Below are 27,991 nucleotides of genomic sequence, written 5' to 3' on the forward strand. Positions count from 1 at the left end.
TAATGTTATCCTTTCACATGTCCATTTTCCCTCCCCACCACAACACACATCCCACTTCATATTGAAAGAAAATAAATAAATCAATAAATAAATCCATATCTGCCTTCCGACAGTCCTGAGGGACAAGGCGGGTCAGGGAATATCTTTTACTGGACCAACTTCTGCTGGCGAGAGAGACAAGCTTTCGAGCTACACAGAGGTCCTGAAGAAGAGCTCCATAGCTCAAAAGCATGTCTCTCTCACCAACAGAAGTTGCTCCAAAACAAAAATATTACTTCACCCACCTTGTCTCTCTAATACCAGGGCCCGACACTGCTACAACAACACTGCATACATTCTGATAGTCCTGGCAAATAAGAGGTAGACATTTTGCAATAGCTCCTTTCATTTTCACATGCCTTTTAAATATTCTCCAGTGTCAAAAGAAGTCTCATGTTCCATGAATTTAGCTGGATTCACTATACATCTTTGGTTTAAAGGACAATGTGCCAGTTTTAGATTGTGGTCATAACGACACCTTGCAATCTCCAAACATTTTAAATTAAACTTCTTCTTTCTTTCCTGTGTTGATTCTAGACATTTTACGGTTTCACCAAAATGTCTGACTTTACCTTTTCTTTCCGCATGGAGTAATTTAAAATAACAAATTAGGAGAATTTTTAAACAGGCAAGAAGATAAAAATTTAGTTACATAGCAGTGCGAGGAAAAATCATTTAAAAACACAGCGGCAACCCTAATTCACCATGAGTACTTTAGTGAACAACTCACAGCTCATTTCCAAAGTGTGATTAGAATTTTGCAACAGGGAAAGACAAAATAATAGCATTGGTGACAAATTAGCATATTTGGTTTCCTAGCTATCGTTTCATGTGTGTTTTCTTTTTTTGCCAGCAAAATGAAGTGAACTGCAAATTTCAAGATTGGATTAAAAAGGCAACAGTTTCTGGGGGTTGTCCTGCCTGAAATTCCACGGATGGGTGTATTATTTAGAGGTGCTGAAACCCCACCACCACCCCATTAATCCTTTCAGTGATGAGTGGCAAGGAAGTTTGGTTAGCAGAACATTGGGTATAAATCCGGCGGCTGTTGAAGAATGCCGTGTATATTTTTTAATCAAATGTACTTTTCAGCCACCTAAGTCCTTTCATTGGGTTAGCCTCTTGTAATATATGATCTGAGTGAAAATAAACCAGTATTCTCCATGCACAAAAGGCATTTCTCAAATATATTTTGATAGTAAAACATTAATAGCAATAATAATTAATAAAAAAACGTGGTGATGAAAACTAACCAATTATTTCTCCAAAGTGAGGCACTGTGTGCAAACTTTGTCTCAGCATAAGTGGCTCTAACGTTACCTAAGGTTATTATAATGCTTATTATTGATTGTTCTTGACAAAATGTTGGCCTCCATTTAATTCTTTATTAAGGTTTTAAAAGGCAACTATTCCCCACTCTCCATCCCATCACCGCTGTCCTGTCAAAGTTCTGCGACAACCCCCCCTGATTTTCGTATTTTCTTTGTTGCTTTCACTCAACTACTCCTTGCTATAAATTAAATCGACTTTTAATATGAAGAGTGCGTTTCTTCCCAGCTGTTAGGAGATTTAAATGTTAATGAAGAACCTCGGAAATGTGAAAATAAATAATACACTTCTAAGCTTTTACTGACTGAAGGGGTTATTTATAGCACAATTACCATGTCTCTTGTATTTCTAAGCCTGATTTTGAACTCACATTTCCTCTCCTATCCATTTGTGCTGAAGGTGCATTTGGCCTAGGAAAGCACATTTAAAAGATGGGGGAAACATCATATTTGCTTGATCAAATATCTGTGTCAGCCGACTGATTATACTGCATATAACTTGTTTCAGATGGATTAGATCCAAAGTGCATTAAAGACCACGAGATTCTTTCCACTGACTTCAGTGGGCTTGAGACCAGATTCTTCTTGCCCCTTTAGTATCACATCAGAGGGAAGGTTAACTCACCCACTAGGGTATCATTTAGATGTGTGGACACAAGAGTAGAGATGGCAGTCAAGAAAATGTGATAACCAGCCTTGGCCAGAATGGCTGTCTGTGGCCAGAATGCTGAGTTCAGGAAAAAAATGTCCTGGTCTTAAAAATCCTTCTGAAGAACATTATTCTCCCTAGAAATTTCACCAAAATGGTATGTAACAGTATTACATATCTCTAAAATAATTACTCCCAGGAGATAATTGCTCTAATTCCTCCTAAAAGGGCTCAGTGAAATAGGAACATTTGGAATTAGAGCTAAAATATAAAAAATCATTCCCCAAATTGTTGTCAGAACTGTTTGTGGAAAACATGTCACTGAACCATTCGGTGAAAAAAAAATGGTGAAACTTTTCGTGAAAATAATTCATCGAAAACAACGTTGTCAAGAATTTTTGTGGAAATTTTTTTCATCCAACCTCATTGTGAATAAAGCACATGTCAAAACTTTTGGGGAGGAAATAATTTGTCAACATAAAATTTGTCAACACTTCTAGCAAAAAAAGGTCATCGAACCGTTCCGTGAAAAATGAGCCTTTTGGTGGAAAAAATGAATGTAATCTTTTTGTGACTAAAGGTGTTGTAGAAACTTTTTTGTGGAAAAAGTAGACATATATCGTGAATAAAAATGTAATTGAAACTTTTAGTGGAAAAAATGTCACAACTACTCAGAAAGAATTGAGAGTGAGTGAAAACCTTTCGTTGGCTGCATTTTTTGTAAAAAGTTCATGTTTTGGGGGGAAAATTGACCTATTCACCTCTGCGCTACGAATTTTGAGGGGAAAGTGGCTTTTTTTTTTTAAGCACGGCATTCATTAATATACACCTGCATCTATTGGAAGGACACGGATTTAACCGCACAATGCTGGCACCTTTGCTATTGGTGGTGGTAATGGTGGTGAGTTTGGAAGTCTCTGCTCATGTTTTTGGGATGTGCTTTCATCCCCAAGTCCATTGCAAAGTTTGCCAGGAGCACTGCCCCCTTCTCTCTTCCCCAGCAAGATGAATGCCACGGGCTGAGTGGATCTTTACCGGTGGGAAAGTCTCTCTGCTGTTTCTCTGCCCAAGATCAGAAGTTCTAACAAAGCGAGAACCTCGGTCAGATTGGAGGCGTGGTAGCCTCGTTGCTTCTGCTAGGAGAGGTAGCCGGGGAGGTGATGTCTGATTTGTCAGAGGAGGACTCCGGTCCATTGCAGCCAGCTGATCCCTCAGGGAAACTCGCCCTCTCCCTCTTCTTCTGCTTCATCCTGCGGTTCTGGAACCAGATCTTCACCTGGGTTTCGTTGAGCTGCAAGGCACAGGCGATCTCAACCCGCCTGGCCCGGGTCAGGTACTTGTTGAAGTGGAATTCTTTCTCCAGTTCGGTCAGCTGCTTGGTGCTGAAGTTTGTCCTGGGGGAGACTGCGTGTGTCTCCCCAGCAAAGCCACAGTCTCCTGATTTCACTGGAGACAAAGGGGGGGGGGAGAGGAGATGGTTATTAAAACACATGAGGTTAGTAACTAGGAGGCTCCCTTTCCAGCTAACTTTTTCTTTCTTTCTTAACCCCTCCCAATAAAACACACCTTTTTCGTGAGTAATATCCCCCCCAACACCCACACACAGACTTTCCATTATCTTTCTTTATCATATGCATAGATCCCTGTTGCAAAATATACTCCAATTGCATTTATTCTGCAAAATCATCATATACAGGTGCCTCTTTTTTCCACTGCATATATTGCAATATGAGTGTGCTTAGCAATAGGTATATATGTACGTGCCTCTTGCAATATATGTAGTGAAAAACAGTGATATGTATGTATATAGGATTATTTTGCAGAATGCATATGTATTGTAATATGCGTATATTTTGGAATATATATTAATTATACATCTATGTGTACATAGATGTGTGTGTTATAAAATATGTGCGTGTGTACGTGCCTATATCCATGCATTCTGTATATATTCATTATAGAAAACACAAGTAACAAACTGATTAAACTCTCGTGGGCTTCAGTCCTTTGCGCTCTGTAGTTCCTAGAAAGGCACCGGGCGGCCCTGGGATTTTTGAAGGCGCAGAGAATAAAAGTCAGAGACGCGCACTTTACACCCCGTCTTGCGGTACGATGCCCTGTTCTGGGGCTCTGGGGTTTTCAGGTTTCGATAATCAGGCTGACCCAATGGTCCTGGCGGCGGCGGGACACGCGCAGGATGCGGGAGCCCAAGGGTTAAAGTTTTAGAAAAGTTTTAGACTCTAGGACTGGAAGGGACCTCGAGAGGTCATCGAGTCCAGTCCCCTGCCCTCATGGCAGGACCAAATACTGTCTAGACCATCCCTGATGGAAAGGAAGTGGAATGGAAAGGTGGTTATAATGGGAAACTTGCCAGAGATGGGTAGAAAGGGGCCGGGTCTGTCTGTCTGTCTCTCTCTCTCTCTCTCCCCGGAAACAGTCAGATTGAGGGAAACACGTGTGTGTGTGTGGGGGGGGGGGGGGATAACCCTTAACAGCTCTTTTCACTTTGCAGTGACACTAATGCCCATCACGACGGTTTCACAGACAGTCAGGGCAGAGAGGGGTGGAGAAGCCGCGGGGGGAAAGTGCAGCAGATTCAACTCTCTGCCTCGGTCCCTACGCACCAGGTTTGCCTACCCTACAAGCCATTCGCTTCTCTGGTGCCATAACTTACCCCCAGGAAGTTTCACTTTCAACTCTTCCCTTGGAGTGGCCAACTGCCCTGTTAGAGCCCCACTGGGTCCCCCCCCGTCCCTGAGGGGATACAGTCTCGTGCTCCAGGCCGCAGCAGAAGTTCGCATCTCCATTTACAGCTTGCTTGCTTTCTTAACCCTGCTATTAAAGCGATGCACTTTGGGAGATCATCTGCATCTGTTTTTAGCAGCGCTGAGTCAGAGATTTAGCAGATCATCTGTTTCTGCAGACTTGAGTCTGACGTCTAAATTTTTGCGTTTACATAGCAGCATAATCTTAACTTTCGACTCAAAGAACAAATCTCTCTCTCCGTCTCTCATCTTCCATTCCTGTGTCTTTCTAATTTTCACCTTCTCTCTCGCACACACACTTCTTGTTAGACTTTAGCATAAAGAATAGCCCCCCCTCCGCCTTTGTATCTAGCTCAAAAATGGGCATACGTGAAAAAAAATATTTTCAATGTATGTGAATCCCACTAAAAACATCTGAAAGCATTTGCCTTTTATTTGCCTTTTTCCTTCGTTTTGCAAATGTTCAAATGCATCCTTGTTTATATATATATACAAATTTTGCGGATACTGGCTATATATATGCATCCTTGTTTATATATATAGCCAGGATCCGCAAAATAAAAAGAACTTTCCTCAGCTTGTTATATTTTTGCTTTCGGTGAATGACAGTTAACCGACTCCTCTCCTTCCCCTCTTGAAGGTGAAACAATGAGACAAGGCACGAAACAAAGAGAAAGCTTTTAGCTGGTCCTTAAAAATATATATATATATTAACCCCACGCGGCCGCTTTCTTGGTTATTTGAAGAACTTTTCCCCTGTGCTCGGAAGACGGAAGCCGTTTATAGACCCAGATCATCAGCAGAGATAACTGCACGGACACCACCAGAAAAGTTACAGGAGAGACGCAAACATCAGTTGGTGCACTATCTGCAAAGCGTAAAATCTGTTCCCCTTCACTCAGACTCCAAAAAACTGGAAAATCACATTGTCTATTGCTGTCAAAAGAACTTTAAACACGAACGGCGGAGGAAATACCTTGGAGGCAGTGAACTCGGTTTGATTATTAACAAAAAAAACATTAAAATCTCGGGTTGTTCCTCTGGATTGCCTTTGAAAATATCAATTCCTTTGGAAACCTCAAACGATCTCCTTTGTCGAGGTTAAAACCAGGATGAAATGTGCATTTGCCACCCCTCTCACTTGAGAAAATACAGCATTTCACAGCCAGTGAGTTAGAGATACTGTGTAACAACATTTAGCTTAAACAAAAACAAAAAACAAAAACCGTCACCCAGAAATTTGCAAAAGCTTGGAATAAACTTTCCAGGAAAACGGTTGAAGCAAATGCAAATCTGTTTGCATAGATGGTTCTACTATGGTAATTTTAAAGGAAGTTTGATTTTTTTTTAAAAAAATCCCTCAAGTTATACAATATTTAGCAACATGTCAGCGATAAATCTCTTGGAAGATATTTATGATGAAAGGAGCCAGATATAGCTGGAAGTAAACAAGAAACTTTTAATTATCTATTAAGACCCTGATTTTAGCGATGAGTTCCGAAAATGGTTTCATTACAAGGCTTAATATTTGGAGAAAGTTTTTCCGCCTCTCCGTTTGAAAAAGATAAAACATGTACTTTCCTCTGGGGAGTAATCTGAACGAATATAACTGCTACCCTTTGAATTTTGCAATGCACTGCGCGTTGTCAAGATCAGATTTTTTTTTGTAGAATAATTTTGAAGCTAAATTCCCAGCGCACAGAACTAAAAATAAGACTTGCTAATTACCAACCTGCTAATATTATACCAAAGTAGGAGGCTGTGTCATCTCTTTTATTTGGGGCTAAATTACTTTTACAGGTGTTATTGTCGCGCCTGAATTAAAACGAGACAAAAGGTAGATTCCTGTTAATTTCATTTTAAGATATTGAAAAACGGTTCATTTTTCAAGGAAACGGGAACCCAATTCAAAAACACACATTCCGAATCCCCGTGGTCAAAATTTATTTCAAACTACATATGAATAGGTGTATATATATATTACAGATCAAATACATATCTGATATATGTTTACGATTATAGCTATCTATGAGATCAGACACTGATTTGGGGACCATTCTGGCCAATGATAGACAAACTTGTCAGCTTCCTCTTAACTCGTGTTTTCTAAAAAATAAAAGTTTCGTTTCCCCCTGCATGATTTTTTTTTTTTAAAGAAAACAGTAATCTTAGACACAGGACGATTTTAATTGGAAAAAAAAGTTCTGAAAGTCACGATCAGATCGGGAGAAGGACTGTAGGTAATCATAACAAACATCATGACGGAGAGAGAATTTAAGGCAAATAGATCTGCTTAGAGACAGGCATGCGCCTATGGGGGGGTGGGGGGGAGACACCTGAATATCTTGCACTTTTATTACCTAGTGACGTTACTGCCACCCCCAGTTAAATACACTGGCCTCTATCTCAGACTCACCTGTTCTGGGAAGGTTCCTTTTGACTCTCATCCACTCAAAAGTTTTCGTGTCACCGTAAACATCCTGAGAGAGGTTCCCTCTATCTTCTGGCACCACCAGAGAGTTACAGCTGGGGGGGTCCTGGCTACAGGCATGGTACCGATCCACTCCCCGACCCCCGGAGCGGGGTCCAATAAGGCAAGCTGGGTAGGCGGAGGAGGAGGGGGGCAGGCCCCCCCCGGGAAAGTCGGGGTCAGGAGAGCTGCGGAGGTAGGGACTGCAGCAGGATGAGTTATAACCTGGGGAGAAAGAGGCGCCTGGAGGTTGGCTGGGGGCGTAAAGGGGCCTGGGCCCAGCCGCGGGATAACAAGAGGGAGCGGGGAAAGGACGGGGCTGGCCGGCCGGGGAGGGGGTATGCGGCGGGTGGGGCCCTGCAATTGGGAGCTCCCTTCCCGGCACGCAGCGATCTTCCCCAGCGCAGCTGATGTTGCGCGGCCTCTGCTGCGAATGCTGGAGTCTCTGCTCCCCCGGGCAGGTCCCTGCATAGCCAGCCCTGCTCTCTCCCCCCCAGCCCAGCTCTGGCTGAGAGTTCATCCTCCTCTCATGCTCCCGGCCCCCACCCGCGCTAGCCCCCTTGTCCCGCGCCCCGGGCCGCCTTGCACCATGTCAAATGGGGCACTTCCCTGGCCAGGAGCCCGGGGAAAAGCCAGCTGAAATTCGATACATTGGCAGGAGGGATCACGTGGCCGGCTCTTGGCCAATGGCCAAGGTTCACTGGGAGAGGCACTGTTTGATGAGTTAATGGCAGCAATTTGTAACTTTCAGTCTCTCTCTGGGCAAACACACAAGAGGGATGATAGGAAACAGTTTCTACAGCAGATCTCTCTCTGGGCTGCGAGAAATGGACATGACTTCATCCCTCCCCCCCACCCCACCAGACCCTCCTGGAATATCTGCTGGGATGCTCAAGGTAAATCTCTTTTTATTCTCACACTCCCAAGTTCGCTTGCATGCATCTTCTTGCTGTGGGTTTGTTGTTTGTTTGTTTTTTTAAATAGAGCATCCCTCCCTCCCCTTCTTCCCCCTCCCTTCTCCTGTATCCAACCATAATACACCGTTTCATCTTCATTTAGCCGATGAAGTTTGAAATTAATTTTGCAATGAAAATGGATGAACATGCTTGTGTGTGTGTGATAGAGAGTTTAGCAATGAAACGCAACAAACTTTCTGCAGAGATCAGGTGGACACTACTTAATAGAAATCCCAAAGTGATTTTACTGATACCTATAAGGCAACTTTTCAATCTATGTCTATGTCTTTCAATGTCTTTTTTTTCTTTCTTTCTTTTCTTTCTCTTAAAGCCATGGTCAACTACCTTGGTTAATTCCCCCCCTTCACCTTCTCCAGCAATAACATTTAATTTCAGATGTCTGGGTGTTCTTTCTTCTCTCCCAAGCTAAGTCTTCTTTGGAAGAATAAGTGGGTAAGAAAATTTATTATTAATTATACTCTGGCTTCATCAGCCAGACCTTATAGGAAGGTGGATTCTGCAGAATAGTTTTAATTTAATTGTATTTTGATCTATTGGCCTATCTTAATTGAAATAAGAAGATACTAGGCATGTAGAGACTATGTTACACTTTTTGATTGTTAGCAGTCTTCTAAAGGTGGTTATCTATCTATACATCAATATAATGACCCCGAAACTGAAGGCTTTGGATAAATCATGAAATCTAATTTTTATGGGATAGTTTTTAAGCCTTTTTAATATGATCCTCTTGTCTTTTTAAGCTAGCAACCTGTAGAGACAGTCGCCCATTAAAAAGATGTATTTTTTGAGTTTTGACTGAAAAAACAAGGGCCCAGATGAAGAAGGAAAAAAAGGAAAGAGCTCAACTCGTGACTCAAAGTGGCGTTTTCTTCTCCAGTTGATATTCCAAGCACGTAACACAGAGCCCAGTGTTCCTGCTTCCAAGAAATATTAATCTGAATTACTATTAATAAGGGACAGCTACAAGTTAATTGGCATTAAAATAATTCATTTCATTTTGTTATATTAAATTAACAGATAAGACTTTTGCTTAAAATGTTCTTATGTTCTGCCTTTCTTATTAGTTATGGAGAAGAAAATTCTCTGAAGAAACCATTCTCTAAAACAGGGTTTGAGTTTTTGTTTTTGTTTTTTACCAAAGGCAGAGTGCAAAATGAAATGCACTTTTTCCCCTAGTGGAAAAATCTGTGTGTAATGATTTATTACAAAACTATCTGCTGGAAAGAACCACACAAGACATCAGTGAATTAGTGAAACACCTGAATGACTAGAAACTTGAGTAGAATTTAAGTGAGCCAATTTATTTCCAACTGTTAATTATGGAATGCAATCCTTCCATTCATTCTTCTTTCTCAATCTCCAAGGGCCCTCGTCCCATCTTTAAGCCACCCCCCTTTCATTACACAAGATCTGGGACATTTGCACAAAACTAGCAAAGACTTGGGTGCATTTCCTCCACTTTTAGACATTTTTTGACCACTTGAAGGTCTAATAAATATTTAAACCTCGTACCCAGCTATTGATTTTATGTAAAAATGTTCTGCTGGTGGAATTCATTAGGTGGACATTATCCCCACTCTTCAGCTGGGTAAAAGGGCCGTCCCATTCCCCATCTGCTTACTTCCTGCAGAGCCAAACAGAGAAAAAAAGCATCTTGATTAATATTTACAAGGTCCTGTCCCTTTAATTCATTCAGCAGCGCTCTCCCCTTGTTTGTCAACTGAAATCTGGATGCAGATGGCACCTAGGAAAGCTTGCACTAGAAAGGGAAGGGGCGGGGGGAAGAGGCTTTGTATATGTGAATAAAACAAGAGTCTATATGGGCTTCTGTCTGAAGCACTCCAGGGCTGTATTAATTGAATCAGAGAAGTTACTCAGCCAGGCCTACTCCATGCTGATGCACCTGCTCTATTTCACATGTGGTCTCCATGTTTTTTTGGACACAGCCAATCCAAATAGGTAGCAGCATTCATTTCTTCAAGAAGCGGACTTTATATTAGGAGCCAAGCCACATCTGCCATCTACCTGCGCAGTGGCTCATCATGATCAAATTTTAGGGCCACTGTGAGTTTTAGCAAGCTCAGTGAAATCTGAATTCCGGCCTCCACCCTTCTTGAATGCAAACAAACAGTGTATGTTCATTGCATGGGCGTGTGTGTGCGCGCGTGTGTGTAGGAAAAGTGAAATAGCAAGTTTCCAGTGTCCACAATCAACATAAACTCTTAGGAGAATTCCAAATATTTACATTTCTAATAATCCCAAGAGCAGCCACATTCCAGGTTTGTGTTTGTCTCTAACTAAAGACATGGGGTGGCAGGGGTGGGGGGGTGTATTGTGAAGGAAAGAAATATCTTTATCAAATACTTTCAATGGGACCTTCCTTTGCAACCTTAATCCCTAGCCAATTACATATTAAAAATGGCAGATGTTAAGAAGCTGGGTGTGTTCGCTATTGTCCTTGGCTTCCAGAGAAACATGGGCAGTTTTGCAATTAAATATAAACTTGCAGCCAAATTAATAGAAGCTTAAAATCGCCATCTCTCCTGAAACTTAGAGGAAAAGGGCCTTTCCCTCGTAAACACAGAGCGCATGTAGCAATGTTTGTATAAGCCACCACCATACTTTTTAATATTAAACTCAATATTTTACATGGGGTTGGGTGGTGATTGAGGGGGAAGGGAAGAAACCATAATGGATTAGCATAGACAATTGATGTTTCGCAATATAAGATAATATTTACAAGGCAAAACAGCGCTGTTGGTAAACTGACCTAACCCCTGACATAAGTGCTGCTAGGTCAATGGAAGAATTCTTCCACAGAGCGAGCTACCACCACTTGGGGAGGTGGATTCCCTGCATTGATGGAAAAACCTATTTGTCACAGTAGGAAGCATCTACGCTATGGCACTACAGGGCCACAACTGCAGCAGTACTCATAGTGTAGACATAACCCAAGCCTAAGTGTTTGCAGATATAAGGTAAAAGTTTGGCTCCTTGTAGAGTTAAAGAGACCACGTCCCCTCCTAATGTGGACAGAATAAGCTATATTCTGTTTTGGGAGGCAAAACAAGCTACCATGGTATAAGGCATCTTTATACTGAGATAAATGGGTTACCTAGGGAGGTAGTGGAATCTCCATCCTTAGAGGTTTTTAAGGCCCGGCTTGACAAAGCCCTGGCCAGGGGCACCCAGAGGGGGGGGCAAGAGGGGCAATTTGCCCAAGGCCCCGGGCTCCGCAGGGGCCCCCACGAGAGTTTTTCGGTGCCCCTGGAGCGGGGTCCTTCACTCGCTCGGGGGCCTCAGAGAACTCTTGCGGGGCCTGGGCCCCAGAGCTTCTTCAGCTCCCAGTCTTCGCTGGCGGGGGAGTCCTTCCGCTCCGGGACGGAAGGACCCCCCGCCATCGCATTACCGCCAAAGTGGGACCTGCCGCCGAAGTGCAACCCGGTCTTCAGCGGTAATTCGGCGGCGGGGGGCCCTTCCATTCAGGGACCCTGCCGCCGAAGTGCCCCGAAGACCCGCGGCGGGGGCCCCCCACCACCGAATTACCGCCGAAGAGCGAGCTGCACTTCGGCAGCGAGTCCCGCTTCGGCGGTAATTCGCCGGTGGGAGGCCCCCGCCGTGGGTCTTCGGGGCACTTCAGCAGCAGGTCCCAGAACGGAAGGGCCCCCCGCCTCTGAACAGGGTCAGCTCTAGACATTTCGCCACGCGGGGGGCCCCCTGCCGCTTGCCGGTCCCGCGGCTCTGGTGGACCTCCCGCAGGCATGCCTGCGGATGCTCCACTGGAGCCGCGGGACCAGCGGACCCTCCACAGGCACGCCTGCAGGAGGTCCACCGGAGCCGCCTGCCGCCGATGGCCCCAGGCCCCTGGAATCCTCTGGGCGGCCTGGCCCTGGCTGGGATGATTTAGTGGGTGTTGGTCCTGCTTTGAGCAGGGGGTTGGACTAGATGACCTCCTGAGGTCTCTTCCAACTCTGATCTTCTATGATTCTAACTGCATCTACACAAGGGCTTATATCTGTATAACTATACCCATAAAAAATTACACCCCTCTCGTATGCTGTTATGCTGGTACAACTTCTGCAGCATAGACCAGGCCTTTCACAAGTATTTAACTTACTACCATGAGTGCTGTAGTTTTAATGGGGTTACTCATGGCAGTGCAGGCCGGATCTACACTACAGACTTCTGCTGACATAGCTCTGTCAGTCAGGGGCATGAAGAGGAGTGGCCCCAGAGCAATAAAGGTGCCAACAGAACCCCCTCATGAAGCTGACCTTTTCTGGTAGAGCTTGTTACACTCATGGTGGGCAGTTTTACTACAGTGTACAAAACACAACCTTGTTGGTTATAGCTGCTTCCCCACTAGGAGCACTTTGCCTGTATCGTATGCTGGTATTCCTAGCCTAGTAAAGGCCTCCTGGTGTAGACATAACCAAAGTGTTTGCAGGATTGGGGCCTAACAGCTTGTTTTTGGGGAGGAAATTGACCGCAATAGGATACTGTGGAAAATCTATTCCAGGATACCTCTCCCGGTGGACTCTCTATTTCAGAATAAAAGTCACTTTCATTCCAAAAGAGAGGGTTCACATGGGCAGCTATTCCAGAACAGCCATTTTGGGCAGTTTCCCCTTTGTAGACAAGCTCAGAGTAAGATGGGGAATAACATGTGGATACATCAGACTTAGGAGGATCCCAAGGTATTAAGGTCAGCACAATCGATAGTGGTTGCAGCACACCAGCTGCCTACCCTTATTGTGAGGTTTTTATATGCATCACTGCAGAGGTGAGTTTTATAGAGGGACTTGAAGGAGGATCATGTGATGGTGTTGCCGATTTTTACAGGAGCATAGGTGAGGCATCAGAGAAAGAGTGATTGTGCATGGAATAGTAGAAGGGGCTGTTAAGTCTCACACAAAGAACTTTAAAAGCCACAGTCCAAAAGTTTAAAGAGAGCATTGCATGGTGTGATTCATAACGCTACACATACACATGCGCACACACATACAAATTTTGTGCCTCAACCATCGTTTTTTATGTCATCTTCAATTTTGATTAAGGTGCCTCCACAACTCCAAGTATATAGCACAATTCGATTTGAGATCTGCCGGAAAGAAGAATGAGGAACATCAAAAAGTCTTCAGTCCCCCGGTGGATTGGAAGAAGGAAGATGTGCAATGTCCAACATGATGTTCTGATTGTCTAGTGGGTGTATGGAGGTGTCAGAAGAGGCTGGTGGAAAATGCGATGAGGAACTGACAAGGTTCTCTTCATTTTTTTCCCCTCATTGGGTAAATGAGTCTGCACTGAAAAAAATTGGTCTTTCTGGGGACTTTTAGTATCACTCAGGATTTCTCTCATTTCACCTAAATGCAATTTTTGCTGTAAATTGAGCTTCCTACTTCAATATAAGAGGCAGCATAGACTGGGAAGGATAGATACAGCTTACAGTTAGCACAAGGAGACAAAAATTGTGGGAGTCTCTCTCTTTTTGTGTAAACACACAAAATATAGGTTATGTGTAGCCCCCTCATTATGTTTATCACACATGTGAGATACAGGCATGAGTAGGGGGATGAATGGATGGATAAATATTCTCAGATGCAACAGCAGTGGATGCCAATCTGAGAACCTGGGTCGACAGAGGGATAGGCCCTGATCTGGCATTGCCCTGCACCATGTCTCACCATTTACACAAGTGCAAGGTGTTTGTAAAACTGACTTCCATTTACACTAGGCCATGGGGTGCTCAGACACTGTGGTGCTGAGCATGGCATGATCAGTCATAAATTCATAGATTCCAAGGCCAGAAGGGACCATTGTGATCACCTTGGCTACGTCTACACTGCAGGATAAATTCGAATTAGCTTAAACCGATTTTATAAAACAGATATTATAAAGCCGATTGTCCGCGTCCACACTAGGCACATTATTTCGGTGGTGTGCGTCCATGGTCCGAGGCTAGCGTCGATTTCTGGAGCGGTGCACTGTGGGTAGCTACTGTAAAATAATGAGGCCAATAACGTCGATTTGCGTCCACACTAACCCTAATCCGATATAGTAATATTGATTTTAGCGTTACTCCTCTCGTTTTGTAGGAGTACAGAAATCGATTTAAAGAGCCTTTAAATCGATATAAAGAGCAGTGTGGTGTGGACGGGTGCAGCGTTAAATCGATTTAACGCTGTTAAAATCGGTTTAACAGCGTAGTGTAGACCAGGCCCTTGTCTGATTTCCTGTGTGGCACAGGCCATAGAGTTTCCCCAAAAAACTTCCTAGAGCAGATCTTTCAGAAAAACATCCAATCTTGATTTTGATCCAACGGTTAATTACTCTCACTGTTTAAACTTTATGCCTTATTTCCGGTTGGAATTTGTCTAGGTTCAACTTCCAGCCACTGGATGGTGTTATACCCTCCTCTGCTAGATTGATGAGCCCATTAATAAATATTTGTTTCTCATGTAGCTACTTATGGGCTGTAATCAAGTCTCCTCTTAACCTTCTCTTTGTTAAGCTACATAGTTTGAGCTCCTTGAGTCTCTCACTGTGAGGCATGTTGTCTAATCCTTTAATTATTCTTGTGGCTCTTCTCTGAACTCTCTCCAATTTATCAACATCTTTCTTGAATTGTGTGCGCCAGAACTGGACATAGGATTACAGTAGTGGTCATACCAGTCCCAAATATAGAGGTAAAATAACCTTCCTGCTCCTGTCTGATTCCCCTGATTGCACCACAGATTGCATTAGCACTTTCAGCCACAGCATCACACTAGGAGGTCATGTTCAGCTAATTATCTGCCACAGCCCTCAAATCTTTTTCAGAGCCATTGCTTCCCAGAATAGAGTCCCCCAGCATACGAATGTGACTTACATTCTTTGTTCCCAGATGCAGTCATTTACATTTAGCCATTTTAAAACACATATTGGTTGCTTGTGCCCAGCTTACCAAGTGATCCAGATCACTCTGTCTCAGTGACCTGTCCTCTTCGTTATTTACCACTCCTCCAATTTTGGTGTCATCTGCCACCTTTGCCAGGGATGATTTTCTATTTTATTCCAGGTCATTATTAAAAATGTTAAATAGCCTAGGAGCAAAATCACAAGGTGACCGTGAGCCACCAATGGGATGTGGCTGTGTTAAAAATAAAATAAATAAAAGGCAAATGTTAGAAACAGTCAAAGAATATCAGGGTTGGTAGGGACCTCAGGAGGTTATCTAGTCCAACCCCCTGCTCAAAGCAGGACCAATCCCCAGATGGATTTTTACCCCAGTTCCCTAAATGGCCCCCTTCAAGAATTGAACTTACAGCTCTGGCTTGTAGTAGGCTAGTGCACAAACCACTAAGCTATGTTATCCCAGAGTGTATTTTGTGAGGTATTTCCAATAGAGCTAGGAAAGTATTAATGCCCTTCTACAAGGCCTCATCTAGTAAGACCTCATCTGGAATACCATGTGGAATTCTGGTCAACCATGTTCAAGAAAGATGAATTCAGCCTGGGAGTCAGGACAGGTGCAACAAAGGGCTGCTAGGGGAATGGAGAGCCGATCTTACAGGAGGAGACTAAAAGATCTGGGCTTTGTTTTCCCAGCAAAATACATAAATAAATAAATAAAAATAAAAAGGAGTGTGAGCAGATGTCATTGCTACCTATAAATACATCAGAGGCGTAAATGTCAGGGACCAAGAAGCCCTCTTCAAGCTAAAGAACATCAATGGCACCAGAACAAATGGTAATAAATTGGCCGGGGTAAATTTAGGCTAAAAATGAGAAGGTTTCTAATCATCAGAGGAGGGAGATGCTGGAACAGCCTCCCCATCGGAGTCATGGGGGGCAAACAGCCTAACTAGTTTTAAGATGGAGCTTGATAAGTGTATGAGTGGGGTCCTAAGACAGGATTGTCTCTGGTAATGGGGACTGGACTCAATGACCCAGGTGGTCCCTTCCAGTCCTATCTTCCTATAGACTTTATAGAACAGAGGAGAAATTCACACCACTTTGGCCATGGGCAGGGGCCTTCCAGTGAGTGTGTGCGTCATTTCCACGTGCACTGATGGGATGTTAGATGGGGTGGGATCTGAATTAGTACACAGAATTCTTTCCTGGGTGCTGGCTGGTGAGTCTTGCCCACATGCTCAGGGTTTAATTGATCGCCATATTTGAGGTCAGGAAGGAATTTTCCTCCAGGGCAGATTGGCAGAGGCCCTGGAGGTTTTTCACCTTCCTCTGCAGAGTGGGGCACAGGTCACTTGCTGGTGGATTCTCTGTAGCTTGAGGTCTTCAAACCACGATTTGAGGACTTCAGTAACACAGATATAGGTTAGGGGTTTGTTACAGGAGTGGGTGGGTGAGATTCTGTGGCCTGCATTGTGGCCTGCATTGGCCTGACTAGATGATCATAATGGTCCCTTCTGACCTTAAGTCTATGAGTCACTGCTGGAATTGCGTCGAGTGCTGATAGTGTCAATGACAACCAGGCTGCGCTCTTTGGTGGCCTATCGCACCTGCTCTGTGCTCCATTGGTACCAGTGCACGTGACGACCAAAAGGTTCAGGCTCACGCTGACCCAAGCTTTAAGCATACCCACACGCAAGCAAGCAGATGGCAAAGCTTGCTGTGTGGTCTCCAGCTTTCATAGTAGCAAACTCTGCTCTCGTTTGGGTGATACTTGCAGCACAGGCCTCTGTTTCCACATGCTCACATCTTGGAGGAAACACATTTTCCCTTTGGGCGGAAATTTCGCAGGGGTCAGTGCAACCCAGAGGCAAATTAATATGGAAGTTTGAGGGAAGTTACTCAGATATTTATGAGCTCAGGATTGTGCAACAAAATAGTCTTTTACCTCACGTGAACAACCCCTGGAAATGACTGAATTAAAAGGCTCCAAATTTGCTAGGCTGTTGGTCCAGGAGGGAGGCAGAAGAGATCATTATGATCATCCAGCCTGACTCTCCTGCATAACACAAACCAGAGAGTTCACCACCATCTAGCCTATAACTTTGTAAGCCAGGATGACAAGAATCTGCCAAAATCTGCAGGGGGAGGAAACGAAAGACAAATGCCAAAGTGATAGGCACCTTAGAAACACCATAGCGATGTGGTACAGGTCAATAGATAGATGGACGAGCCATCTGTAGTGTGTAATAATAGGATATTATCCTTTAGATAATTTGTGAGCCCTCAAGAGGTGCTCACTGTGTTTTAGAAGCCACCAGAACCCAATCACGGCAACCACACAACAGTAGCTAGGTAACATGTAAAATATGTACACTTTTGCATATATTTAGCAAAGCTTATTCCGAAACAATGTGGCTTTTTCCATATTCTTGCGCAAAGAGCAAAAGGTACTACATCCTGCCTACAAGGAGCAAACATTACACCTGCCATCTCCTCTAGATGGGTTCTCCCACCCGCCCACCAGCATCACTTCCATGTTGTCCAGGTTGTCCTTACCGCGGATAGGTACCTTGAATACAAAGACATCGTGCTCTGGGTCTAATTAAATATGAGTTATAAGACTGCTGTAGGGAGAGAGAGGTGTATCCATCCTTCCACCTTGCAGTTATATCGTTACAAGGGAAGCTGATAGCAACCCCTATATTTAGGTTGCGTAACGGAGAAGCTCAGCTAGGATGTGTCCATGGTTTGCAGCAGGGCTTTGAAATTCCCAGAGGCGGAACCCTCAGGTTACAGAAGAGCCTTTTCTTTGTCTCACAAAATTTGCATTTACTAACTTTGGAGCACTTGACTTTGCAATCAAAATGATGCTCTTTTAATGTAGAGTTTGTTGTGGGTTTTTTGTATTGTATATCATTCTATGCCAATGTGTATTATATGTTCAGAGAGGAAGAAAGAAAATCAGTCATTTGTATAAATAATAACTTGCAGCTAAACTAGAAAGGTTATTAATCGTGTTTACTGCATTAGTGCCTAAGGACTAACCACTGTGCTAGGCACTGAACGGAGCAATAGACAGTTTCTGCCTAGGTTGACCAGACAGCAAACGTGAAAAAGCGGGACAGGAGGTGGGGGGTAATAAGAGCCTATATAAGAAAAAGGCCCCAAAATCGGGACTGTCCCTATAAAATCAGGGCATCTGGTCACCCTATTCCTGCCTAAATGGATAAGAGAGACACAGGGTGGAGCAAGGGGTAGTACACAGAAGCAGAGTGAACAAACTAAACAAGTGGGAATTTTAAATGGGCTTAGATTGGTGCCCCTACCTCTCCTAGCACCTTTGAAAACCCAGCTGCTCTCCTTTGCGGCACAGTTAGAGTCCAACTTGAAACTTTCAGTACAACATCCAACTGAGGCATGAATTAATGCAATGATCCCACCACAGCCCCTTTCCCTATCTCTGCATATGCTTCATTCACACGACACTGGCCTTTTTAAGAGAAGAGTTATAAGGCCAGAAACAATAATAAATAAATAAAACATCAGAAAGTCTCAGCCTGGTTGCTTAAATACATTTTATGAGGGCGATTAGAGCAAGAAACATCACCAATTGGCATGCTGGATTGTCATCTCAGCTTTACTCCCGCTCACGTTGTTAGCACTTCCTGTCCTCATTAGGAACTGTGTGTTAGCTAGAGGGACCATTCTCACATTGGTCTAGATTGGTTACAGTCGCCTCTGTAAGCACTTTCTTCCCAGCCCTTAACTGCTTTGTTTCCCATATTATGAGCCTCAAGCCAGCCGGTTGTCTGTTTCATGGTCACTGGGGTGTGCTAGTAGTTCAGAATGAGAAGAAAATAACAGCAAGCTAAAGCGAAATGTCTTATAGCAAAGTCCTGCCCATCTCAGGAAAAAGCCCCTCCCTCAGAGCAGAGGTGTTGCTGTGACCGGGTTGGAAATGAACATATTACAAATGCCTTGAGATGATTTGAGGACTTTTATTCTACTCCTGGAAATGGAGTTTTGTTCTATGCACGTTAGCTGTAATGTACCAGAGTTCGGTTCCTCTCTGTGGTGTTTTAAAGGACTCCCTAATAATAATAATAGCTGCCTCTTAGACAGCACTTTGCATCATTAGCTCTCAAAGCATTTCATAAAGGAGGTCAGTATCATTGTTCCCATTTTACATATAGGGAAACTGAGGCACAGAGAGGGAAAGTGACTTGCCCAAGGTCACCCACCAGGCTAGTGGCAGAGACAGGAACAGAATCTGTGTTTTCTGAGCCCTAGCCCACACTCTATCTGCTAGGAAACACTGCCTCCCTATGTAAAGTCTAAGATTATTGTGGGTAGAGATGGTTCTACATTTCATTTTCCTGCAGAAAATTTTGATTTTCAGCAGAACTTCAAATGCCAAAATATTTAGGCTGAAAATTGAAATATTTCAGTTCTGAAATAGTGTCTTATTCTCTTCTAGGGGCCAAGTTCCCCATGATACACCATAGTCTCCCCTTTGGGAAAGGGGAAGCAGTGCATCATGGGAGACCCTGGTGGTGATTCAGGAGAGCCATAGTCTGGCCAGGAACCCCGCTCACAGAGGAAAATGGGGTCCTGAGGCAATCAAACAACATTTCCCACAGGCACTTCCAAATTGAAATATTTCAGTTTTGGGGTATTCATTTTTTGGATGAAAAACAAAAACTACCTGCAGAAAGCAAACACTTTTCCCCCAAAAATTAATGTAGTCAAGACTCTGTTTTGTTTTTTTTATTAAAAATCTGTTTAGTTGAAAAAATGTTGATCAGCCCCAGTGGTCCCTGAAAGTCCTAATCCTTCCTGGTGCTGTATCAGACAATCTAAATGGCCATAACATACTCTCAATGCAAACCTGTCATTAGCAATAGAGATTGTACTGAAACAGAATTGTGGAAGTCATTACTGGAGAAGTTTGAATTTGGATGGGGCTTGGGTCTGTGTCTGATTTCTATCCCTGCCCAGCTGCATGGAAAACCATAGACCCCATCATTGCAAACCTCAGTTCTTCAGCAGGGAAAGTAGTAGGATCTCCTTGTGCATGTATTACAGTAACATGGGATGATGTAGTTGGTGTTCGTCCTGCTTTGAGCAGGGGATTGGACCAGATGACCTCCGGAGGTCTCTTCCAACCCTAATATGTTCTGTGATAACAGCTAGACTCCCCAGCTAAGATCAGGGCCCCTCTATTATTATTTATTTGTATTGCAGTCATGGACCAGAAACACACTGCTCTAGGTGCTGTACTTTATTTATTAGGGGTACTATGGTACCAAGGAGCCCCAGTCATGGGGCAGGACCTCATTGTGCTAGACATTGTTAAATAGACTCATAGACTCATAGACTTTAAGGTCAGAAGGGACTATTATGATTATCTAGTTTGACCTCCTGCACAATGCAGGACACAGAATCTCACCCATCCACTTCTATAACAACCCCCTAACCCATGTCTGAGTTATTGAAGTCCTCAAATTGTGGTTTGAAGAGCTCAAGCTGCAGAGAATCCTCCAGCAAGTGACCCGTGCCCCATGCTGCAGAGAAAGGTGAAAAACCTCCAGGGCCTCTGCCAATCTGCCCTGGAGGAAAATTCCTTCCCAACCCCAAATATGGCGATCAGTTAAACACTGAGCATGTGGGCAAGACTCACCAGCCAGCACCCAGGAAAGAATTCTATGTAGTAACTCAGATCCCACCCCATCTAACATCCCATCACAGACCACTTGGCATACTAAATAGCCTAGGAGTATTTATTAGGTGTATTACAGTAGAACTTAGGTGCCTCAGTCCTGGGCCAGGTCCCCAGCATGCTAAGTCGCGTACGAACACGGAACAAAGAGACAGTAGGATACCAAATAAGAGACAGTCCCAGCTCGGAAGAGTGTAGTTTAAATAGACAAGGGAAGGGGAATGGAGACAAGAATTGATCTGCTCAAAGGCATACGAGAGGCAGAACTAGGAATCAAACCTCAGTGCCCCTATCCCATCGGCCACACTACCTCTCCTGTAGTCTTTAGTCATGCAAGTAGTTCTTAGTCATGAACAGAGAACTGCTGAGCCATTTTGGGTTGAAAAAGACCCCTTAGTGATCAGCTTATCCCATCATGACAGGAATCACTTCATTATTCCTAAGCCATCCTCAACAAATGGGTCTCTAGCCGCGAGCATCTCCAGTAAAAGCAACCCCCCCAGCCGCTCTTGGCAGCCTGTTCCATTGTCCTAACTGTTCTTAGCATGATAAACTTTCTCCTAATGTTTAGCTTAATTTTTCCCTGCTGCATCATAAGCCCCGCTCCTTGCTCTCTCCCCATTTCCTAATGAGAATAATTGGTCGCTGTCCTCTTTGTAGCAACCGTTTGCATATTTGCAGTCAGCCATCATGTCTCTGCTCTGTTATCTTTGCTCTAGTCTGAACATGCCCAACTCTGTCACTCAGCCTTCCCTCTTAGCAAGGCCATGTTTGGCAGACCTTTCATCAGCTTTTGTTTCTCTTCTCTGAAGTCCCTCCAGGATGTCTTTAGCTTGTGGGGTGGGTGGAACTGGGAGCCGACCTTGCATATCTTATGTAGGCAAAACTTGCAGAGTTCATAGGCCAGGGGTGAAATTTTCAAAAGATCTAAGGCACTTATTAAAGGTTTTTAGGCACCAACCTGCGTATTTAAGAGCCTACATGCCTTAAAAAATCTGGCCCTAAATGACTTAGGCTCCTAAGTCACTTTTGAAAATGGGACTTAGGCACCTCTGAAAAATTTGCCCTAAGTGACTAAGGGTCAAATTTTCAAGTACCTATGTGACTTGGGAGCAGCCTACATCTCACTGACTACCAATAAGACATAGGCTTAGTGCCTAAGCCACTTTTAAAAATACGATTTAGGCTCTTATGTCCTTTAAGTGCCTTTGAAAATTTACCCCAGCTCTTCAGCTAGCATAAATCAGCATCAGTGGAGCCACACGGATTTCCAACAGCTGAGGAACTAGCTCAATGTATAAGGTCTACAGGATCCTCTATTGACACCCCCACACACACCTCCCCGCCTCAAAAAAAAAATCAGGAATTGCTAGTGGCAGAGAAGCTTGGCCTTAATTAAGGGCAAAAATATTTAGGCTGTACTTGTCCATGACAGTTCAGCACCTAACTCCCTTAGGCCTTGTCTACATGGGAAAGTTTTACTGGTTTAATTTTCCTGTTTTTTTTTAATTGATTGAGTTAAACTGGTGCAGCCCCTGCATGGACACTACCCTTCTGGTTTAAGAGTGGTTGATTTCAGTTTAACTTTAACCTATTCCCAGTGGATTTAATATCAGCCACTCTTAAACTGAATTAAGAATTTTCGTAAAATGTTTACAATGGTTTCACTATATCACCAATGCACACCTTATTTTTTTTGGATAAAACTTTCCCATATAGAAAAGGCCTTAGGTTCTTTTAACATTCCTAACCTCAATACAGTGACAAAATATGTATCCAAATTAATGTAATTATTGGTGCTGAGGTGTGTTAGTTGTAATGCTCCGATCTTGCCTCTCTGAAGTTTCATTTAAAGGGGCAGCACACAGCTAACTTTGAGGTTATAAATCTTCCCTGCCGATGCCATCTCCCTTCTATTGGTAAAAAAAAAGTTGACATAATAGATTTTACATGGGACCATCGTGATCGTCTAGACTGGCCTCTTGCCTAACACAGGCCATAGAAATGAGGAATCCAGAAACTGAAATTACCATAAGAGAGATTTGCACTGCAGTGTGGTCAGAGTCTTGCATGAATCACTTCTTGGGTGTCTCCCTCATTTTGGGACTTTGCCACACAGTGCATTCCACATTTTGGCTTTGGCGGGTTGAGCACTGATACCAGGAGCTGGCAGAAAATTTTCTGACCGAGCAGTTTTCCATAGGAAAATGCTGAGTTGATGTAATTGAAACATTTTGCTGGAATGTGTCAATTATGATGACATTTTTAGTAGAAAATGATCAGACCATTTCATTTTGACTTTACTGTTTTGATGTTTATGCTATATTACTATTAATATAATACTGGAAATAGTAAAAGTCAAAATGAAATATTTTGACCTTATCGAAGTGAAACGTTTCAATAAGATCAAAAGGAAATACCGCCAGAATATTTCATTTCTTGACAAATTTTGAGATTTCATCTTTTCAGCCCAGTTTGGGACTAAACTAAATGTCAAACTCTCAGAATTTCCCATACAATGAAAATTCCAGATTCTGTGCAGTTATTGAAATAATAACAACAACAGGGTCCTTTTAAAGGGTTCTTCATCTGTAGATCTCAAAGGAGAACTAAGTATCGCCACCCCTAATTTTACAGAGGAAATGAAAGCACAGAGAAATAAGGTGGCTTGTCCAAGGTCACATTAGACAGGCACTGGGACTTCTGAGTCCTAGCACACTGCCTTATCTGTTGGGCCACATTACAAAAAAACCTCCTACTTAGATAACATTATGTGAGATAATAATACTTGAAATGTTTGTCCAGCACTTACCGCGATGGGGCCCAATCTGTTAATAAATCAGTCCTGCAAAATAATCACAGAATCATGGAAATGTAGGACTAGAAGGGACCTTGAGAGTTCATGAAGTCCAGCCCCTGGAGCTGAGGCAGGGCCAAGTAAACTTGGACCATCCCTGACAGGTGTTTGTCCAACCTGTTCTTTAACACCTCTGACGGTGGGGATTCCACAGTCTTACTTGGTAGCCTATTCGAGAGCTTCACCATCCTTATAGTTAGAAAGATTTTCCTAATAGCTGCAAATTAAGCCTATTACTTCTTGTCCTACCTTCAGTGGACATGGAGAACAATTGATCACCATCCTCTTTATAAGAGCCCTTAATATATTTAAAGACTGTTATCAGGTCTTTCCTCAGTCTTCTTTTTTCAAGACTAAATATGCCCAGTTTTTTAAACTTTGCCTCATAGGTCAGGTGTTCTAAACATTTTAGCATTTTTGTTGCTCTCCTCTGGACTCTTTCCAGTTTGTCCACACCTTTCTGTGCTAGACTGAAGAGCCCATTATTAAATATTTGTTCCCCAAGTAGGTACTTATAGACTGTGGTCAAGTCACCCCTTAACCTTTACTTTTTCAGGCTAAATAGATTGAGCTCCTTGAGTCTATCACTAAGGCAGGTTTTCTAATCTTTTAACCATTCTCGTCACTCTTCTTTGAACCCTCTACTTCTTGAATTGTGGTCCTCAGAAGGGGGCAGGGGATTCCAGCAGCAGTCATACCATCAGTTCCAAATACAGATATCAAATAACCTCTCTGCGCCTCCTTGACATTCCCTTGTTTATGCAGCCCAGGATTGCATTAGCTCTTTTGGCCACGGTGTCACATTGGGAGCTTGAGAAGAGTGGGACAATTATCTCCTGTCTTACACATGACTGTCCTGTTAATACACCTCAGAATGATACTAGTCTTTTTTGCATCACATTTTTGTCTCATATTCAGTTTGCAATCCACTATAAGCCCCAGATCCTTGAGGACATCCTATGAGAATCTGAACACCCTCAGCCCCTATTGAGCTCAGTGGAAACTGAGGACACTGAATTCCTCCCCCACCCCTAGTCAGATTGGCAAGTGCCTTGGGTTTGTTTTTTTCCACCTTTCTCTGCAGGGTGGGGCGCGGTTCGCCAGCTGGCATCATCTGAGCATGTCTGACCTAAGCAACTCCCTACCATGTCAGGGTCATTGAGCATTGGTGGCACGTTGATGTCTCCTGTTCTCTGCCTATGGCACACTCAAGTTTAGTATCCTGAGGACTGAAACGCTTTGGTCTACCTAAAGTCACTGGGCTCAATATAGGGGTAACTGTGTGATATTTAATGGCCTGCGATATACAGGAGGTCAGACTTGATAATCAAATGGTCCCTTCTGGCCTTATACGCAATGAAATTATGAGTTATTCACGGGATCTAGATATAGGTTGAAATCAAACCCCTAGGCCCAAAGATCTTTGAACTGTAGGCTAGGGCTACACTTACGACCGTGTGTAGAGTACAGGGACTACACGTGTAGCTACACAGCACCATGAAAGGCTCTGGAAGTGGGGAAGCAGCAGGGAAAGGCTCTGGCAGTGGGGCTGCAGTGGGTAAAGCTCCCCAGCAGGGAGGCAGTGGAACATGACACTGATAAAAACAGCAGTGTAGATGTGTGAGGACTGCCTGGGTCTGTAGAGTACTTACCCTGGGGAGTCAGGCATGTAGAACACAGTACAGTAACTCCTCGCTTAACGTTGTAGTTTTGTTCCTGAAAAATGCATCTTTAAGCAAAACAATGTTAAGAATCCAATTTTCCCATAAGAATTAAAGTAAATAGGGGGTGGTTAGGATTTTTCACCAGACAAAAAACTCTATATTATATAGATATACACACAGGATATGTTTTAAACAAACAATTTAATACTGTTCACAGCTATGATGATTGTGAAGCTTGGTTGAGGTGGTGAAGTTAGACGGTGGAAGAGGGTGGGATATTTCCCAGGGAATGCCTTACTGCTAAATGATGAACTAGCACTCGGCTGAGCCCTCAAGGGTTAACACATTGTTAATGTAGCCTCTCACACAAGGCAGTACGAACACAAAGGAGGTGAGACAGCATAGCAGACAGGGACAGACACACACCTTGTGTGTAGAAGAGAGAGAGAGAGATGCACACCGACCCTTTAAGTAAGCTGACCGACTCTTAAGTGCATTGTCTTTTTAAGTGGATCAGGAAGTTGAGACAGCAGCTGCTCCCCAAGCTGTCTCTGTCTCTCTCCGTCCGTGTCCTCTCCCTGCTCTATATGGAGAAGGGGTAAGAGGGGTGCAGGAGCGGGGGGGAGGGGGACACCCTGACATTACCCCACCCCTTTCCCCCTGCACAGGAAGCAGAAGTCTCTGGGAGCAGGGAGCAGCTCCAAGGCAGAGGACAGGAGCAGCATATGGCAGTGGGGGGAGGGACAGCTGAATTGCCGATTGATAGCCTGCTGGGCAGCTGCAGCACAGGGAACTTAGGGGAGCGGGGAGACGATAGAGGAAGCTGATAGGGGGGCTGCCGGTCCATCCAGGTTACAAGCCCCCACCAGCTAGCTGCAACGGGCTGCTCTTCCTGCAAGCAGTGGACACAGCAGGAGGCTGCCGAACAACATTAGAAAGGAGCATTGCACAACTTTAAACGAGCATGTTCCCTAATTGATCAGCAACGTAACAACGAAACAACATTAACAGGGATGACTTTAAGTGAGGAGTTTCTGTACTCTACACCCCTAAGCCATGTTTCACCACCTGTTTAGCTATGTTAGCTGGGCATGCAGTGTCTGTACTCTACACACGGCCTGAAGGGCTTGTCTACACTACCCGCTGGATCGACGGGCAGCGATCCATCCAGCGGGGATCAATTTATCGCATCTCGTCTAGACGCGATAAATTGACTGCTGAGCGCTCTCCTGTCTACTCTGGTACTCCACCGGGGTGAGAGGTGCAGGCAGAGTCGACGGGAGTGTGTCAGCTGTCGACTTACCACGGTGAAGACACTACGCTAAGTAGATCTAAGTATGTCGACTTCAGTAACGTTACTCACGTAGCTGAAGTTGCGTAACTTAGATCGATCCCCCCACCAGTGTAGAGCAGACCTTTGTGTTTGACATCCAGATTCAGATTTAAGAGCTGTGGCTTCAGCCTGTTTCTATTAATAATGAACAAGAAGGGACATAGGTGAGACATTTTATACATTTATTATTATTATTTATTAAACGCGGGAAATCCATCTCAGAAGTAAATCCTGCATATGCATGTTTTTCTGGTTTACAGGCAAACCCCTTTTCCTTTTAAAATGTTCTCCTAGACACTAGGAAAATGCCATAGCAGAATCCTGTGTGCAAATGCAAGCACCAAATCTTGCACCTTTCCCTAAGCTTTTGAAAATGTGTTTTCTGTTTATTTTAGGTGGGGGTAGCTCTTAACCAAGTCACTGGTAGAACAAGCCCAGACATTGACCCTGGGATGTCTCCAAGTCCAGGAAAAGAATTTTTCTTATTTCTTTCTTTGTACACTGAAAATAGAAAGAATGCAAAGGAAGAAAGATCCAGCTCTAACGATCCAGCACGTTGCAATGAAAAACCTGTTCTCTTGCGTTTAGGAAGGTCAGTAAACTTTGAATCACCTTCTGTATCTATTCCTGGAGTTCTCCAGGATATACAAAGAGGCAGGCTTTGCCGCTGCCTCCTTCAACAAAATACAGCACAGAGAGAGGGGGAAATTGCCATAAATTTCCGTTATTTATATAAGAAGATGAAGCGTATGGCTGGCCAAAAGGCACACAGTAATGCATTTTGCATAGTGCCATAATCTCCCCTTTGTGTTTCGAAAGCTATCCATTGCAATCTGCCTTCCCTTCGGTGCACTTTGTCAATTTGCCTTTTAATTTATTTATTTTGTGTTCGAAAGTTAGAATGACAAAATATGAAATAGTCTGAGCGCCATCGGGTACGTCTGATATCTTTTTTACGGCCCCCTCTGCGTTTTATTGTTCATAGCGGCTCTGAGGAATGTGCCTTGGCAAAGCATAAACATATTTGTACGTTCCTCCTTCTCTCCAGGATGTGATTTAGAAATAATAAAATCTCTGGGTTTCATTGAGAGCCTTGTAATATTTGGTGGGTGTATTTTTCCCCCCCCCAGACTCAACTTCATGTGAATATGTCAGAATCCCAGCTTTAATTTTTTTTTAATTTGATTTTATATTTTAAAAGGACATAGCTAGCCCTAGTCGTTACAGAGAAAAGCTTGAAAACGCAACACAAGCTCGAAGGCTCAAAAACAGAAGGCAAATAAAAAGAACCCAGAA

At 43.6% G+C, this 27,991-nt stretch overlaps 1 protein-coding gene and 1 long non-coding RNA gene across 3 annotated transcripts; one reads left to right on the plus strand and one right to left on the minus strand.

Moving 5' to 3' along the window:
- On the minus strand, positions 1–7,808 carry LOC127035705 (homeobox protein Hox-A1-like). Its single transcript, XM_050925974.1, has 2 exons — positions 7,198–7,808; positions 1–3,462 (listed from the first exon to the last, which is right to left on the minus strand). The coding sequence occupies exons 1-2, from the start codon at positions 7,769–7,771 to the stop codon at positions 3,119–3,121; spliced, it is 918 nt and encodes a 305-aa protein (XP_050781931.1). The 5' UTR covers positions 7,772–7,808; the 3' UTR covers positions 1–3,118.
- LOC127035757 (uncharacterized) lies at positions 7,355–27,991 on the plus strand. Of its 2 annotated transcripts, XR_007769924.1 has the most exons (5): positions 7,355–7,447; positions 8,003–8,147; positions 13,286–13,488; positions 27,207–27,287; positions 27,897–27,991. It is a non-coding gene; the product is annotated as an uncharacterized LOC127035757 (long non-coding RNA). The 2 variants fall into 2 exon arrangements; XR_007769923.1 differs by having other exon boundaries at positions 27,207–27,991.

The sequence above is a fragment of the Gopherus flavomarginatus genome, chromosome 16 (assembly GCF_025201925.1).
Source record: "Gopherus flavomarginatus isolate rGopFla2 chromosome 16, rGopFla2.mat.asm, whole genome shotgun sequence".
Taxonomy (NCBI): domain Eukaryota; kingdom Metazoa; phylum Chordata; order Testudines; family Testudinidae; genus Gopherus; species Gopherus flavomarginatus.

Excerpts from the sequence above, each read along its gene's own strand:
- LOC127035705 (XM_050925974.1), bottom strand. The coding sequence starts at position 7,771 with ATGAACTCTCAGCCAGAGCTGGGCTGGGGGGGAGAGAGCAGGGCTGGC. Across the intron at positions 3,463-7,197 it reads AAGGAACCTTCCCAGAACAG|TGAAATCAGGAGACTGTGGC; the intron begins GTGAGTCTGAGA and ends CTTTGTCTCCAG.